Source organism: Struthio camelus, chromosome 1, assembly GCF_040807025.1.
Source record: "Struthio camelus isolate bStrCam1 chromosome 1, bStrCam1.hap1, whole genome shotgun sequence".
Classification (NCBI taxonomy): domain Eukaryota; kingdom Metazoa; phylum Chordata; class Aves; order Struthioniformes; family Struthionidae; genus Struthio; species Struthio camelus.
Genome location: NC_090942.1, coordinates 41,644,743 through 41,662,664, shown reverse-complemented (window position 1 = coordinate 41,662,664; position 17,922 = coordinate 41,644,743). Strand labels below are relative to the sequence as shown.

Below are 17,922 nucleotides of genomic sequence, written 5' to 3'. Positions count from 1 at the left end.
ATCCTAGTTGTACATAATTCAGTTGAATAGTGAATTATTCTAGGAGCTATACTTCCTATGCCTGTAGGCCACGGCATATACATATATATCACTGTACATTTGCTAGCTGGGACTCTCGGATTTTCTGGTATTTACACGCTTTTTAAGAACCTTCAGCTATTTAGAATTGTCATCTACCTCAACATGTGGACAAAGCCAGAGAAGAAAAACTGTGATAAAAACTGAGCTTCAGCCATTATAGGATTTCTTATAGTACTTGATTCTTGACCTCTGACACCAATCTGGAGACTTGTGCAAGGCTTCTAGTACTTTGACTGTTTTCATTATATAACAGTTTCATATACTGCAGTCAAGTCATTGCCCAATCTTTTCTGCCGCAAACTACAGATACTGGCTTTATTAAGTCTTTTAAGGCATGTGTTCCTAACCCTGGAACCATTTTTTGCAGCTCTTCTCTCTGATTATATTAATGCACCACCATAGAAGTGTTCTAGTGTGAATCTCTCCAGTACTGAGGTTAAATCAGCTTCCTATTCCTACTCATCACTCCCTTATTTATAACTCCAGATCACCCTAGTCCTTCTCACAAGTGATACGTCTCCTTGAGTTGCCTGCCTGCTAGCACTTACGGAACTTTTGCAGTGCAACAGCTGAATCTAGTGAGGATATAACTATGCACACAGTATTTGTTTCAAATTTTATGATATTAAACCTTTTACAGTAGAATGGGGAAATGAGGAATAAAGATATGTTTTGCACTTGGGCATCTTCCAATTAAAATGCAAAAATCAAAGGAACTAGGATAGTTAGGGGTCACTCCCAAATACCCTAAAGTTGGAGGCAAATCTCCCCTTAATATGATTTCTCTATGACCATCCAGTGACTAGCAGAGCTGCAAATAATCTCTAGAAAACATTTCCTTCCTGTATCACAGAGCATCCAGCAGAAAACTATCAATCAGCATCAAAACGTTTTAATAATGATGGACAAGTATTAGCTGAATCTTAATCAAAAGATTAAAGGTAAAACCTGTTCATTTCTACTTTAAACAAATATGACCACATATTTTAAAACGTCAGGAGGATATTCTTTCCTTGATATTTACTGAGTTCTCATTAAATTTAATGGAAGTTCTGTAAGAACAGCCAGCAGAAGAAGGGCATATCACTAAGCTGCTAGCAATATTGTTTTAGCAGCTTTTGAAACATATCACCAGGAAGCAGATGTGGCTCATATTAAGCAAGTACTGGGGTTAATATTTCAAAACCCTTCATAGTTTCTTCAGTTAAAAGTGAGCATAATAAAATAAGTCTATCATATTTTTATCATATTTGCTTTAGTTTTAATAGCAGAGATCAAAGACTGATAAAACAAAGCAACATGCCTTTGAGACATTGACACACCTTCTATTGCACATGAATCCAAATGTGGCTTATTAGTTTTAATGATATACTCACTTGAGTTCTGGAAAATTTTCAGATGATATCAAACTTTGTAGGGCACGATTTCCTGTTAATTTTAAATGAGTTAAACCATGCAGCCCCGTCACAGGAAAAGAGGACAAAAGGTTGGATGACACATCCCTGCATAACAGTAAATAACAATCAATCAGCTTACAGGTTTTCTTTTTTTTTTCTTCAGCACTAGAAGTGTCATGTTGGAAAAAGAAGTTATCCGTTTCTAACTATCAAAGATCACTGCGCTAAGCAGAGGCCCCGGTCAGCACAGCAAATCTGCAACACCATTCACAAGAAAAATCTATGTATCTAGCAGAAAGCTAACAGTAATATCTAGCAGTTTGCGAAGAGCAAGCTCTGTTGTCAAGTTTTGACTTCAAGCATTCATAGTGCCAGTTTTGAGACTAGCAAATTAATTTAAAATCAGTTCACTGGGCTGTTGGTATGAAAGGGAGTCAGTACCAGAACAAATTCCTGCAGCTTAAACAGTTCAGTGGGATGCAGAAGGAAATGGCTGCTCTGAATCCTCCATGAGCAGTAGGGCCAGTGGATGGAGAAGAAGTGTGTTTCAGAGCAGGACAGGTCTAGGCTGGAGAGAATGAAGGTGACATTTCTGAGCTGAGGTTTGTCTGAGCAGCTGAGGAAAGACAATACAGATGAACGTGGCTACATGGCTTAGAGAAAGTAAAGCAGATGAAAGAAAAAGTGACTGCAACCACAGAGAAATATGTGAAGTAATGAAAGAGGAAGAAGTTCAGAGGTATGCTTTTCTCCACTTCGCCCTCTCCCCCATTTCTTCTACAAGCCTTTTCAGTCCTCTTCACCATAATCCACACTGCAATATTTCAGCTGGTCAACACCCATGAAGGAGAAAGAAGGGGATTGCTTTTGAAATGTTTTTATGCCAAGGGTGGGCTCTTTTGGACTATCTACTGAAATCTAAGAGGCTAGTCATAAAACAGGAGTTGATGTGCTGGTCTTCTGCCTTTTCTGGTTGTGTGCATGTGTGATATTACTCACAACATGGTTAAGTACCAAAGGTGAAATCTTGGTCCTACTGAAATGGAAAACTACTATTGATTTCAGTCAGATCAAGATGATCTGACAGATCAAGATGAGTCAGACCAGACCAGCACTTCAGGTAACACTGGTACATTGGTTTACTGTGTGTGTTAAAGGGCATTTTTCTTCAATGCTCTCTGATTGTTCAGTGCTATAGACCAAAGCTACAGTTTACTGCTGGTAGAATGGCGTTCCCTCATCCATTTCTCATTTACTTTCTTCTGCAGAAAAGCCCTGAGGAGGGTCAAAAAATACCAGCATGCCATAGGCAATGCTCTGTCTATGGACATTGGTCAGTGCACCATCAAGAGCAGAGGCTTGCACGTCAACAGGATGCTGATGCAGCCTACATCAGTTTTCCAAATGTAGGTTTCCCAGCAGCTACTAGATTATCTGTGAGCAGATGCCCAGCAGTATGTCTCTGTGAGCAAGATAAGTCCAAAGGAATTTTCTTTCAGGTCTTCCCCATACACCCACTGCCTCAGGGAGTCACCTTGAAGAGGTATTCCAATGATAACGGGAAGCAGGAAGAAATTAATAAAGACTGAGAAGAGCTTGTGAATAAAGCCTGCAAAACCAGGCCTCTGATGTTTTGACCACTAACTACTCTGGCTGAAGTCACTAAAGAAGAAAACCTGTTCCATCAAATGAGAAAAAAAGATGTTTACTTGAAAATGGCATGCAATTTTGAATCTGATTTCTTATTATTTCTGTATCAGGACTAAGAAATCTGCCCTGGAAACACTGCTACAAGAGACTAAACTACTAACAAACTAACAGAAGAAAAGCAGATACACTGATGTACTTCATGGACCCAAAATCACTGTGATTACACAGTGGTATATGCAGATTTGCCATAAAACCAAGGGTGTTGGTGAAGTATGAGAAAGCAGACATTTAGACAGGAATTCATTTTACCAGAGAATTACAATAGAGAAAACCTCAATTTCTGCTGAGTGAGGCACTAAGGCATTACGTTTTTATATGCTCTTGCAAGAAATATGTGAAAATTTAAACATAAAAGATATATAAATACTTACAGTTTGATCAGAGATGGTAAAGAAGAGAATGCATTGGGATGAATAATTTTAATTTTGTTCCAAGCTAAATCCCTACAAGAAAAGTGAGTGGAAAATTACGTACCCACTGAGCAAATATGGTAGTTTTCATACATTCGATTAGGATGTCTAAATATAAAAAAGGTATTAATTACATGCAAATATTTTCAATAAGCTTCTGCATATCTCATAATGAGATGTCTTTTTCCATTTTTTAAATGATGTTACTCAGTTAATGGTGTTGGTTATTAAAATGACAACTTTTTCTAAAACTTCTTAATGACTTCTATACTCTAACTAACTCAGTTGTTTTTAGTCTGCTTCACAGTCTCCCAAGGCAGCAGAAAGAAGAGTGGGTATATGCACTACTTCTAAGAGTTTCTCATGATATAACTAGGAAAAGCAAATCCATTGTCCATAAGCTTCCTAACCAGAATCTTCACCTCCCTTGAAAAATCCAAAAGACTGAAAATAAATCATAAAAAAAAAAAATTATAGATTATGAGCTAAATCTTGCAAAGGCTTATACCCTTGAAAATTACACAATGTTATCTTACTAGAGTACTTGTCTGAGTAAAAACCATAAGCCTAAGCAGGATTGGAAGGTATTTCTTAACATACCATCCTCTATAAAAAGATTTCATACTTTCTAGAGCCAGTTATTGTGAACCTGCCAACAGGTACTAGCTCTGGCTCAGTATCTCTCTCCACTTCCACCAGAAATGTTTAGAAGCAGCAGCTATTATGGCTATGTGCTTACATCTTTGAATTCATTGCTGCAGATGCTCAACTTCACAATGTTTACTCTGCTTACGACCTAACGGGTGAATGATCCAAGTGAGGAAAAATAGAAACAGGAATGTTTTCGGGCAGACAGTATATGCCTCATGTTTCTGAGAACCCAGGTGAATCGCTGTAACGGCTGTACTCACAGAGAACGCAGAGCAGCCAGCTGCTGAAAAGTGTCTGCTTTAATTTCATCGATTTCATTGTGATGCAAGTCGCTGAAACAGCAATAAGAATCTCATTGGTTTCAAAAACACTTGGAGGACGCTTTGGGGTATTCTAGACTGTGTTTATGGATCAACTTTCTTACATTGTAAGGGTAAGCATTTGGGATATGTCATATTGCCTGGCAATAACAAAATGAATGATGTCCAAGCAAATTTGTACACAGATACCTCTTTTTAAGCATTTTAGGACAGTTTGAAGCTTACATTTTTTGGAGCTTTTTACATGCAGTAAAAGAGGGTAAATCTTCCAGCAGATTGTAAGACAGATCCCTGCAATACACAAGAAAAGAAAAAAAAAAGGAAAGATTAACAGCAAGGTAACATTAAAAGAAAAAGTTTTCCTTTCATTGTCTACCTTCACGCTAGATTTAAAAATAACTTGTTTTTACTCACACTCACAAGGGAATAGAAATGTGCAGTCTCAGTTATTATCTCTCATCTGTCAGATTTTTGACTTCTAACTGAGGAGGAGGAGGGAAGGGGAGGGGAAAAGTTAGGATGCATTAAATCCATATCCTATGCTTGAAAATTCCTTGCATTGTCTGAAGACTTCCTGCCTGAAACGTAGATGTCTTGAGTATTTCACAGTAATGAAATCTGCACTATGCTTTTATGGACTAGCTTCATATTCATCAAGTTTAATGTCTGACAAGTACATCATTTAAAATTATCTACCAAATACATATATTTTGTCAGAGAAGATCCTATATTTTCTGGCTATAGTCACATTGAACAGCTTTCCATTGAACAGCACATTAATCAGCTTTCCATTCTACACTTTAAATTAAAAAGTATTGCCTCTGACCCTTAGAACTGTTACATCTTTTAGTTGAGAGCTGTGGTTAAAAACATATTGGAACTAACTTGGAAATCAATCACTACATGGAGGAAAAAACCCTAAAAAATACTTGAGCCAAAACTCAACAAATTACAGAATAAGTGAAACATCTGGACTGATTTATAGTATAGTATAACTAATCAAAAACAAGCCCTGGCAATTTGCAGAAATTGGAAAGAAAAAATAAAAAGAACCAACACCGCTCCCCTCTCCGAACAATAGTCTCATCCTGTACATCTTGCTCAGGGAATACTCACACTAAACCGAATGGGAATTTTGCCTATAAAGAGAGTATTACAAACATAAACAGAAGATGTCCTTTTCCACTGTTATCTAATATTATCCATCTAAAGAGCAATATGTTTCCATGCCTATTTCAAATTCTTTAAAACTTTTACTTGTTCATGTCTATGAAGTTGTGTCCTTCGAAAAAAATATAATTTAATGTTCACTGTTACTACCCTGATAAGGGCATTTCATATATTCTATATGTGATTTGTCAAAATGGTGCAAGCAATGACAGCGTGTGAACTGAACGTATCCCACTCTTTACTGCGCACATAGGGTACTATCAATATATATACCTGTTTGTTACAGGAGGGACGATTACTGACTCCGTTTTTGTGCTGTTCACAGGTAATCTGTGGTCCAAATCAGGCATATCAGAGAACAGTTCTAGAGAGCTGGAGGCTTTTCAGCTGAGGTGAAAAATGTTTGGTATATCTGGTGGATTATGACTATTCTGTCACATAGACATGTGACTTAGGTATTCTTAAAAGGATGTTACCGACTCGGATTTTTTTTACATACTGACATTCCCCCTCTACACATCAAAAAAAAAAAAAAAAATCCCCCTCTGCTCAGTTCAGATAGAGCACTATGAAATATTTTACTTGTTCATTTTTAAGGATTTTTTTTTCCACCTTGTTTACATACTTTGTTAATACACGAGCAGAAGGCAAGTGGTTATGGTTCCCATGCTGAGGTGCACACCGACTCGTGCTGAGAGCCGTCTTGCGAGGACTGCTGGGACCATGTTCACAGAATCACAGGATGGTTTAGGTTGGAAGGGACCTCTGGAGAGCATCTAGTCCAACCTCCCTGCTCAAGCAGGGTCCTCTAGAGCATATTGCCCAGGATCACGTCCAGACGGGTTTTGAAGATCTCCAGCGAAGGAGACTCCACTACCTCTCTGGGCAACCTGTGCCAGTGCTCAGGCACCCTCACAGGAAAGAAGTTTCTCCTCAGGTTCAGATGGAACTTCGTGTGCTTCAGTTTCTGCCCGTTGCCTCTTGTCCTGTCGCTGGGCACCACGGAGAAGAGACCGGCCTCATCCTCTTGACACCCCCCCTTCAGATACTTGTACAGATACACCTTTGCTGCAGGTGCACAGACACACAGGAAGCCTCTACGTACATTAGTCCACATTTGGAAGCATTGCAGGCTAGGGAGGATGCCCAAATTGACTTTCAAAGCAGTGTTTGCACTTGTAGTATTTGTGTTTCAAAGCAGGGTGTTTTGCTGTGTCTCAGCCAGGCACTCTTCAAGATCGCTGCTTCCAAATGACTTGTGGAGTTCAGCACCCAATGATATTTCATGGGATAGACAAAACGAATGTGGAAACTTAAATGTGAGCTTGGCGGGTTTGTCCCAATCTGATGGGAATGGGGAAAGAGCAACTCTGAGTACACAACACTGCTGTCAGATTCGTTCTCCAACCTATTAAATGTCAGCTCTAGTAATACAGAGTGATACTTGAAAATATAACATGTGAACTTTCAATGGAGGGTCCCACTCTACTATGAATTGTGTTGTGAACTGTATTTATAGTACTATAATATTTATTTTCCTTCTGTTTAGAGATTATTTATCCTTTTTGAATAACACAAGACATACCTAACTTAAGTCTATGTGCAAACTTTCTTCTGGCAGCAAACTCTGGTTTTGTCTTTTATCATTCTGGAAATGATTATAATGAGTCCATCAACTAAAACTTAATTTTTCTAGAAACAGTTCGTGACATCCACACTGGTATTCAAATAATGTGTTATAATTAGTGCTACTTCAGCGTTGGCCAAGAGAACTAATACTAAATACATTCCTAGTGATGTAATACATAGAGGAAAGTGCTGTTGGCCCATTCTCAAAGAAGCGGACACAATGATTACTTTCGTTAGTGATATGCTCCAAGGATATTTCCAAGCTAAAATAATATTGGAGAGTTAGCATAAAAACTATGCCCCAACATGCCAAGGAATAGTCTGGTAAAATTTCAGTCAACTACTTAAGTCTGGTTGGAAAAGAAAGTAAAAGAAAAGCATACTAAAGACTGAAAACTGCACTCCTTACTCAGTTATATTTTCCATTGACTTCACCGACTTATCTGCCTCAACGAGGAAAAAAAAAAGAGACTAGCGTAGGAGAGACAGAATGAACACAAACAAGGCCATAGAAGTTGTTCTGTTTTTTTTTTTTCAAACAAAATCACAGAAAATTTTACCTTCTCCTAAAAATATGCAAAGTAACTATATGTGAAAAGGACTCTTTCAACAACGCATGGGAAATCCTCACTGAGGAGTGGACTGTGAGGTTTTTGAAGCTGGTACTACTGAGCAAAATGAAGGCCTGCTCCTTGATCTGAGTTCCTAAGCAGTAATGTGATACATAGATATAGCAGAAAGGGGGTAATTTCAAAACAATAATCATTTCATTTGTCCACTGATCTCTTGTGATAATGTAAGATGTAATCAATCTTACTGAAACGTACAGCATTTGGAGGTTAGGTAACTGGTCACAAGCTGATTTGGGCAGAGAGGTGATCTGTGCTCCTGTGAGTGTCCTGTTGAAAGTATTTACAAAAAAAAAAAAATTACTTTTTAAACACTGCAAAGCAAATACTTCTTTTTTTAGGACTTCCCTTAAAATAAGTCAGTATCCCAGATACAAAACAAAGCAAATAAACTCATTTATTTTGCATACTAGGGAGTACTTCTCTAGCACTTACAGACTCTCCAGACTTGTAGTCCCAGTCAGATCAGGAAACTCTGTTATCTGTGAAGCACCATTTAAAGTCCTGGAATTTAAAAACATCATTTCAGTATCATTATTGTGAGGGAAGTGTGGGGCAATTGCAATAGCGCACTATATAAAGACAATTAAAATAAAAAAGTAAACACATACAAAGTTCTGAGTTCTGGTAAGTGTTGAAAAGCAGATTTTCCAACAAGCTGGATAGGGTTATCATAAAAATGTCTGCAAAAATAGGGGAAAAAACATTTTATGCAAAATATTTAAAAAGATTCAAAATAAATCATATGATTATACTATATGAAAATGAGTAAACTCCATAGCATGAACCACAGACCTGATGCTCCTCTAGGCTTTGTCTCACCCACTAACTGACTTTCATCAGCCATACTTTGAATGCTCAAGCAAGTCTTTGTTATCTTGGTTTTAAAGCTAGAAGCCAGTCAACAAAATATTTCCTCTTTCTCCCAGGTTTGCAAAGATAGAAATCCAAAGAGGAAGCGCTAGTTAGGATATGATACAAATTTAAACGCAGCAGGTGAAAAAGCCAGAACTTCATATATTTGGAAGAGGCTGTCTATCCATAGCATTTGAGTCCCATTGCACTCTTGAAGTCATGCTGCTTTTGCTCATAGAATAATATTCCTCAAGCTGAGTCACTATTTTTCTTACATTTATTTGACAATTTCTTATTTCGCAGTTTGCCAGTTAAATGCATTCATTTGTAAGACAATGGGAACTGAGGTTGGAAGCCATCAAGAGTAATTTTTGCCAGCTTCTACACTGCCAGTGATCCTAGGAGACTCATCATGAATAGTCTGAACAAAAGGTCAAATGTTGGGGAGCAGTACTGTCCCTTTAAACAGGCATGTAAACTGCTCATCTCCATGAAGATGGAAAGATATGAGCTCTTGTCTGCTTGTATAATGCTGCGCTACCCAGAAGGAGACAATTATGATATTTAATTCCACGTTTTCTAACAAGAGCTACTGGATAAACTATTACTACTTACATTGTAATAAGTGAAGGATTGCCCACAAATGCACGCTCAGGTATTGACTTGATGTTATTGCTATGAAATCCCCTAGAAAAATAAAAATAATTTACACAGAAAAAAAGTGAATGAATGATCTGGGATTTTTTTGTTTGTAATAAAAAAAGTGGCTGTGTTTAAAGGTATATCCTTGTTTTCTGGAAGAAGACAGCTGAAAAAAGCAAAAGAAAGAAAGCAAAGAAATAGCTGGAATTCTGCACTTTTTAATGTGGAAAATGTCATTCGGATGAAGCAAATTGCAAAATGGCTTTCTAAAATTGGTACTGCACAGTAGGAAACAGTGCATAACAGCTATATATCACATATACATGTAGGTACATGCCCGTGTATATACATATACGCAAAGTATGTACTATATATAAAATATACACACATATATATTTCCCCCCCTGCACTTGTCAAACTGCAAGTACTTCTTTCCTTGGGATAATAACGAGTCGTGTAAAGTTATTAAGTAAATTATTTTATACATTATACTGTAATATGCTGAGCTTCCTCAAACCACCTTTTTGTTGTAATATTTTAGATGCGGACTTGAACAAACTCTCCAATGTAGTTGTGCCTGCTGAATAGAGGACCAAATCTTTGCCTTGTCACCAATTACTGGATTTTATTCATATGAATAATTCTCCATTGTGAAAAACAAAAGAAACAACTAAGGTTTCAAAAGGAACAATGATGATTTGTGTGGGAAACTCCCATTAGTTCAGTCTGGTATGAAAACAGCTTCCCAGATGAAATTTATGCATTTAGAAAGGCTCAAATTGTTCACTGATGCAAGTACATTTGGTCATTACTTGAACAGGTCCCACAATATTGTTTTCACTCATTTAGTTGTCCTGCTACTATTGATGAGCTACAGAGCAAGGCTCTTAACTCCTCGTTCTTTTGCACGTAATAAAGAATGTAATCCATGTAAATGTAGATTCTAAGTCAATGTGAGGAATCATTTCAGCTAGAACCAGTAAACCGACTGTTTGTGTGGCTATATTGAAGGGGATTATTTGCATGGCAGAAAAGCTAAGGAAATGGCCTGACTACTTCCCGTGGCAATATCTGGCCCTTCATCATCATTCTGACTACAGGTTGAGTGAATCAGCCAAGAGCAGATTCCAGTGCATTTCTACGCAAATGAGCATGAAGCAATTCTGAGCTAGTCGGAAGCGACGCAGCCCATGGATAGAGCCCGTTTCCTGTGCCCATTTCCTATGGCACTGTACCCCAGTGGGTACGTGGTGTCTAAACTGAAGCTGGTTTTTATGTTGTCTGCTCACATAGAGAACGAAAGCGCAACCTGCACTCCTAGGTAAAAAGCCTAGAGTAAGGCCACACTGGGAAAATGTTTCTCTAGGTATCTTTCAAATCCAGTCTGGCAAACACTACTATGCCTTGGGTATTAACTTTGGGTAATAAGTATATCCACTTACTTTAGAGGGATAACTACTCTTACAGCTGAGATCTTGAAGTAGAGCGTCTGGGACAACAGAGTTCCTATAGTATCAAGCAGATACAGCACTGACTCCCTGGCCACTTGCCCACAGATCCCCAGCTCTGACTGGCTGCCTTGATGTCTGCAAGCCCTTTACAACTGGCCGTATTCTGTGCTTTCAAGCTCAAGCACAAATTCTGACAGAGAAACAGGCCCTGTCTGGGAACACCCTTACTAACCGAGCCCTGCAGGCTGTTAAACCTCTACAGTCCTGGGCTCTCACTCAGGTCAGAACTGAAGGGCACGCAGAACCTCAAGGGAGAGATCCCGTGCTGTCAGGATCAGCATCCATGGCCCAGACAAAGCGCTGAAGCATATGAAGCAAGTTCTGTGCTTGATTTGGGACTTCAGATTGCAATTTCATGCTCCTAAGATTTCTGGTACCTAGGAGATTATCTGAAACAACAAGGTTTGAGGGAGGTCCTGATCAGAGGTGAGATCCTACGGGGACCAGTAAGTAATCTCAGGCAGTTTGCTGGACTGGACAAGGTGCATTTACTGCAAACCTGGAGTTTTCCATGTTTGGCTACTGGCTCCTGAGGTCAGCAAAAAGGCAATCTTTTGAGGCCTCTGGCTTTCATGGTAATCATTTGTAGCCCACAGGGGACATTGTGGCAGCTGAGAATAGCTGAACTGAGAAACACATAGTCCCGTTCCCTTCTCCAGGGCCACACTCTTTGCCAACACTGGAGCTGCTGAGCTGGTGTCAGCATTGCCTGGAGATTCCCTGCTTTGGAGAAAATCCCAGGTAATTACTTAAACTGGTTTTAAGATCACGTTTTGATGCAACGGTGGCACAACTGTGTCCAATTATGAGAGAATTACCTAGCTTTTTAAAATCTATACTGACGTTACCAGTAACATGGTAAATTAATCAAATGGAAAGAATTTTGAGCATATACATTGTTGCTAACTCATTCATTTTCATCTGTTCTTTTAAAATTCAGCTGCTTTTTACAATACAATTGGCCGGTTAGTTTTCAGTGTTGATTCTGTTTTATGCAAACTGTGTTTGTGCATTGGGAGTGTTTGGTTTACAGCATTACAAAGGACTATTTATATTTTTAAAAAACTGCTTTAATTTAAAGCTAAAAGTGGAGGGGGAAGAAACAAAAGAAATTTAAACCTGATGGCCTAATAGGAGAGCTGCAGCTTTTTCTTAGTCTAGAAGATTGTGGTATTCTAAACTGCCTGAAACAAACAACTGCGGTGTTTGGGATACAAAATGAATTATTGTGTTAATTATTTACTATATTCCAAGGACAAAATTCCTGAAAAAAAATCAACCGCACAATGCATTTCAGTGCAAAAGTAAAAGTTGTCAGAACTTAAATGCTCTAAACTAAATGTTGAAAATGATCTTTTATGTAGGTTGGCTTGTTTATTAGCTATTTCCAGGACATCAGTTTTTAAGAATAACTGATAAAATCATCAGCATAAAAAAAATCACTCACTAGACAAAACATCCTACTTCCTAATACGAGCTCAGTACTTACAATTCTTTTAGGTTTGTCAGTGTCCTGATAGCAGTGGGGAACTCGTCCAGACTGTTGTAATTTAAGTCTCTGTGTAAAAATAGATTGTATTGTTTAGGTTATACAGTGTTTAAGGGATAACATAGAATTGTTGGCATTTGTAACCAAATATCATCTTCCATGCATTAAATAAATACATGAGCCAAAAGTCAGGAAATCCTCAAGAGCATACGGATGTTTTCTAATAAACTCCATTCAGGGTATATTATCATTCCTATTTTTTGATCAGCATCCAATTTTTAATTATACATTAGCTATTTTTCAATGAAGAAAATATAAATGGATTCAGATACTAGCAAGGGATCTGCTTGGTAAATTGCCTATCCTTTTCATTATTTCAAAGCATTAATGGAATAAAATCTACTTTCATGAAGAGAATATTCAACAACTTTGTATGGTGAACTGAATTTTACATGGCTGATATGTCTCATTATGAAGGCTTCATTTCCCTCTCACTCGCTATCTAGTTGTAGTAGTCTTTCATTCTTTTCTATGATGTTTCTTTTCATGGTCTGTGAGATCAAGAAATATTAAGTGGGGAAAAACAAAAGATATCAGAATTGGGAGGGTAAAAACGATTGGGGGAGATCTTCCCCTGGCCCAAACAATTGGCAAAACATCCAGTAAGTTCAACATTATCATTAATTGTATTGTTAATTGTGAGTTTTGACAAAATTCACATGGAGAAAGTTTCTAACCACACAAATTGTAAAAACAGTATTTTAACTAGCCTAGTGACCTCTGCTTTAAGAAATGCTCAAGCTGCAATGCTACTTAGACCTCCTTCTGGTAAGCTGAAAAGGCTGTAAGCATACTCCTGCCCTTAGCATCACATGTGCATCATTTAGCCTTAAGAGGACACCTGAAACTAAAACTGAGATATGCCTGTTTACTGTGATGCTCCTCGGACACTGCTTTTTGAAGCACATAGTCTGAAAAGCTTCGGTAAGAGACTTTTTGAATGGGCAAAACACAAATCACAGTTTACAACAGACTGAAATTGAAATAGTATCAGGCTGAAGTAATGCAGGCAGGAAACTGCTGTCTGAACTCAACAAGGCTTTCCTTCCTGCTTGTAAATCTTTCTCCTACTTATTGATAAAAAGAGATTAGGGGTATGTAAAGTTTGGTTTTGCTGTCCAGTGATATGCAATTTCCAGACCTATGTGTTGATGCAAACCAACGGTCCTAAAGCTGGTTTCCATCATTTACACTGTGATCTCTCCAGATTATCTTGAAACTATCTAGAAACTGCTCTATACAGCGTGGGTTGCTAATCAGTGTACTTGAAGCAAATGCTATATTGACCTATTGCAGTGAAGTGGCTGCACCTACACTTATTCCTAGGTACAAGGCTGTCCACTATGTTTTCATCTCTTTCGCACCAGGTGGCTGGGACTAGGTTTGTAATTTCTTATTCCATTGTTCTTTTTTCTCCATTTTTGACCAAATGCCATGTGAATCTCATTTGAAAAACAAAACAAACTATTACATTATCCTTCTCCTTTTCCTGTTCCCCTTTCCGGTGGTACACTGTGGGACTTCCTTTCAATTCACAGCAGGCTAAAAGTCAAAACTGTAACATTGCAATGCAATGCTATGGGATTAATGCAATCAAAACTAAGGATTAAAAAAAAAGAAAGGCACAAATTTCTTGCTTTCTGATCTTAGTGAAGCATGAATACTATATGGTTCTGTGGATGAGAAAGCAAATTGTTAGGCTTAGATTAGCATTACCCTTGTTTGATACTTTTTGTACTTGCTCCTCATAACGGGTCAGCATCATTTTAGCCTCTGTCCTGGTTGGGTAAAATCTCCAAGATCCCTAGAGAGAGTTCAACTGGTGCTGACAGAGCAGGTGTGGTGGGGGATATGCAAGGTTTTACTGTCCTTGTAGCACTTTGGGTTTCTGGGGTAGTCTATTCCAGTGGGCAACATCTTTATTCATCTAACTGTAGCAAAATACTTTGTACAATATATCAGCACTGCTTTCTTGTTTGGCTTTCTTCTGTAGAATTAATTTTTGTTAGAAAAATTAAGAAAATTTGAAGTGATATGAACAGAACTATGGTGAAAACTTAAGGCAATTTCAGTCTTTGCCAGTGCCATTCTTTAAAGGAGCTCTTTGCAGACAGACAGCTTGGATGCAATTGAAGCACTCCTTTCTCCCCCTTCTAAAATACATATACTTGGCTACCTGACACTTCTGTTTTTTACAGGGATAAAAAACGTCAAAACATCTGATTGTATAACCCACTCCTCAGCAAAACAGTTTATTAATGCTAAAGCTTTTCATTCTGACAGTTTCCCAATCTAGTTATTAGCTTTGCTGATTAAACAAGACAAATAATACTAACCTAGCCAAGCACAACTGTTTATGAATAGCCACTTCTTTTTCAATGCCTCATACAGTTTTCAAATATCCTTTAAACCATTTATTAATGGACCACGCTTATTAAAAAGGCAAACTAATTTTATGGTCAAAAATAGGATTCGTTATATACATTCATTGTGAATGATCACTTAGATCCTGCAGCAATCAGGCTCCCCAAAAACCAGATTTAGCTTTTAGGCTATTAATGAAAACACTGGAGAAAAAAAAAAAGGGGGGGGGGAAACAAATAAGAGGTCAACTCACAAAGTCTCTAGGCTGTGGAGCCCATCAAAGCATTTCTTTCCCAGGGAGTAGATTCTATTGTTATGGAGATGTCTGCAGGGGAACATTAAGCACACAGTCAGGAAAGCACGTTGCACATAGTGGACTTAAGCAAAACATTTTGAGGGTTAAATCAAAAGAAACTTATTTTCAAGCATGCACTGATTATATGCAAGTCATGCTTTAGCAAGAGCTTGTATAGGAGACACCACTCCCCCCCTGCCCTTTCCTCCTGGTATCTCCCCACCCATGCAGGTTTTGATTTAGTTTCATAGATGGATTTGTTTTAAAACCACCTAGATTGTTTTAAAAGTGTATATCCTGGTAGGTTGGGGTTTACATATTAAGTACTGTGAAACCACATATATTCTCACTGTTGATTAATTAACATGTTGCCTTAAAAACTGTGGGGGGGTGTGAGGTGTGTTTGGAAGTTGTATATTCACAGGATGTCAGAGGGGATGGCACAGAATTGGAGCAGGTGAGGAGAGGGATAATAAAGCACATCACAGAAAACAGACATTAGGCTTGCGGAATGCAAGAAGACACACAAAGCCACAGCACAAAAAGCTGTAACTTCATCGAGATGAGTAAACTAATTGACCTTACACGTGCTGTAGCTTGTATTCCTTTGAAACAACGAAAATCAACAGCTCCTTTTTCAAAAGTTCAGCAATTGAAAGTAATTTTATTTTCTTACAAGATATGTTATATTTTGATCAAATTTTCCCGCACGGAAGTTTGGGACTTTCATGCTCTGGCTCAGAACGCTGTTTATTGCTAAGTTCTTTAGATTGACACACACAAACAAAATTCTGTGTGCAGCTCATTAACGCGAGTGGACAGAACTTGGAGGAACTTCATGGTGTTTTTTTTTTTTAAAAAGGATGCTTTTTTCCCAGCAGACTTCTCTTTCATTTTACTCTTGACACTCTAACCCTGTAGTGGAGGGAAACTATGGGAGTAGGACTTTAAAAGAAAAGAGGGGCTGTGAATGGGGAGCTGCCAGGCAGAAATCTTTCAACGCTTCATCCTGCTCTGAAAATAATTTTACAGATCACAAACTCTCTGAATGTTCTGCAGAACCTACAGAAATTCAGTACCTGCTTGGGGGCAGTCCATAAAACTCAGAGATTCTGAATAAAAATGAAAAATGCAAATGAAAATGAAAATTTTGTTTTTTTTTTCCTTTCCTAGGAAGAAACCTAATCAACTTTTTTTTTTTATTTTAAAAACACTATTCTGACCTCTCAAGCTCTAGTTAGTATAGGGTTTGTCTCCAAATTCCAATTAGGTTTGTATCTTTAATGACTACAGCTTCAATCCTACTCTTACTGGATATGATTTTTTGCACTGACTTGTAAATTTGCCATACTGAATGAGAGAAAGTAGAACCACACATGGAGATTTTGGTGAGCCAAAAATATCAGACGTTGCAGATAATAAGGAATGATTTAATTATTAATAAATCTATTAATACGTAGAAGACAACAAGATCAGAAATAAGCAGGGTGGATGTGAAAAAAAGGGGCCTAACTGAGCAGAGACAATTACGGCATCGAAGAAGTGATTTTCGCCTGGATTTCTTAACTGCCCTCATATCACTGTATTTCTGGTCAGTATCTAGAGCACGATTTTCAATACTTTCTCTATCTATCTTCAGCATTACTAAGTCTAGAAGCTCAATCAAATGACAAGTCCACCCTCTCCTTCAACTACTTTAACCTGCAGGAGATTTGTAATGCTGAAGTTCAGTTTACTTTATAGAAACAGAAGGCAAAGACAGTGTAGTGTGGCACAACACAGCTGTTACCCCTTATTTTTTGTGCCATATACAATGTTCATATTAAGCACTAGGTGCAGATGGTGATTATAACTTTCAGTAATTAACCGTGAAGTGTGCCAGGTACACTGCTTACACTGGGATCAGACTGCTACGTTAGAGTATGCTAAAATATGCTAAGTCTCTTACACACTATAGTTTCAGACAGCTTGTAAATCTGGCCTATATTATCCTCTCTTTAGTAATGGTACCATTTTCCAAGGTATCCTGAAGTAACTTGTCTCCCTCAGTTCTTCTCCTCAGTTTCTTTAGAAAGTCTAGACTTTTTTTCCTCTTGGTACATTCCCAGAAGATAAAAAAACTGAATACTTGTTCCATAGTATTCCCTCCAGATTTTGGTGCAAGTTTTGCATCCATTTTCTTTAGCGGTGCTGGCATATGAACATATCAAAATAACAAAACCACGTGTACTTTCTATGAGTACTTTCTATATACATCTGTACTGGTCAGAACTCTTTCCAAGTCACCCAGAAAGCTTTTCAGTTTAATTCCTTTTTCTAATCTTCCCTCATTCACTATATACTGCCTTAGAGTTTTAAAGGATATACAATTTATCTGTTCCTGTTTGTTTTGCTGTGATCTTTCCATTCTCTTACACAGTTCTTTACTGGAGATGGATCAAAACAAGTGATTTGGTAAACACTAGTTTAACTGTAAGAAGATGTAAAAAAAAAAATCTATTTCTCCAAGATCATTGATTTTTTTTAAATTTTGTTTTCTACTACCTGTACAGTGCGCTGCATAAAAATGAACTTCTATATGAAAAGAACATCTTTCGTTACAAATCTCTTTTGCTGTGACTGATCTCTTGGTAAAGGAATATAATTAAAATAAAGAGGAAACTTTAGATTTATAGCCCCAAAATATCAATTTAATATTAACATTGTAAG

The 17,922-nt window shown here is 37.8% G+C and overlaps 1 protein-coding gene across 1 annotated transcript in view; it reads right to left on the bottom strand.

Annotated features, from left to right (window-relative positions):
- LGR5 (leucine rich repeat containing G protein-coupled receptor 5) overlaps positions 1-17,922 on the bottom strand; it is a 96,670-nt gene that overhangs the window by 13,685 nt on the left and 65,063 nt on the right. Inside the window, exons 6-15 of the mRNA XM_068935650.1 lie at positions 15,172-15,243; positions 12,495-12,563; positions 9,468-9,539; positions 8,609-8,680; positions 8,433-8,501; positions 8,196-8,267; positions 4,795-4,860; positions 4,510-4,581; positions 3,560-3,631; positions 1,458-1,583 (exon numbers count right to left, since the gene is read on the bottom strand). Of these exons, the coding sequence (XP_068791751.1) occupies positions 1,458-1,583; positions 3,560-3,631; positions 4,510-4,581; positions 4,795-4,860; positions 8,196-8,267; positions 8,433-8,501; positions 8,609-8,680; positions 9,468-9,539; positions 12,495-12,563; positions 15,172-15,243 (762 nt within the window). The remainder of the gene's footprint in view (positions 1-1,457; positions 1,584-3,559; positions 3,632-4,509; positions 4,582-4,794; positions 4,861-8,195; positions 8,268-8,432; positions 8,502-8,608; positions 8,681-9,467; positions 9,540-12,494; positions 12,564-15,171; positions 15,244-17,922) is intronic.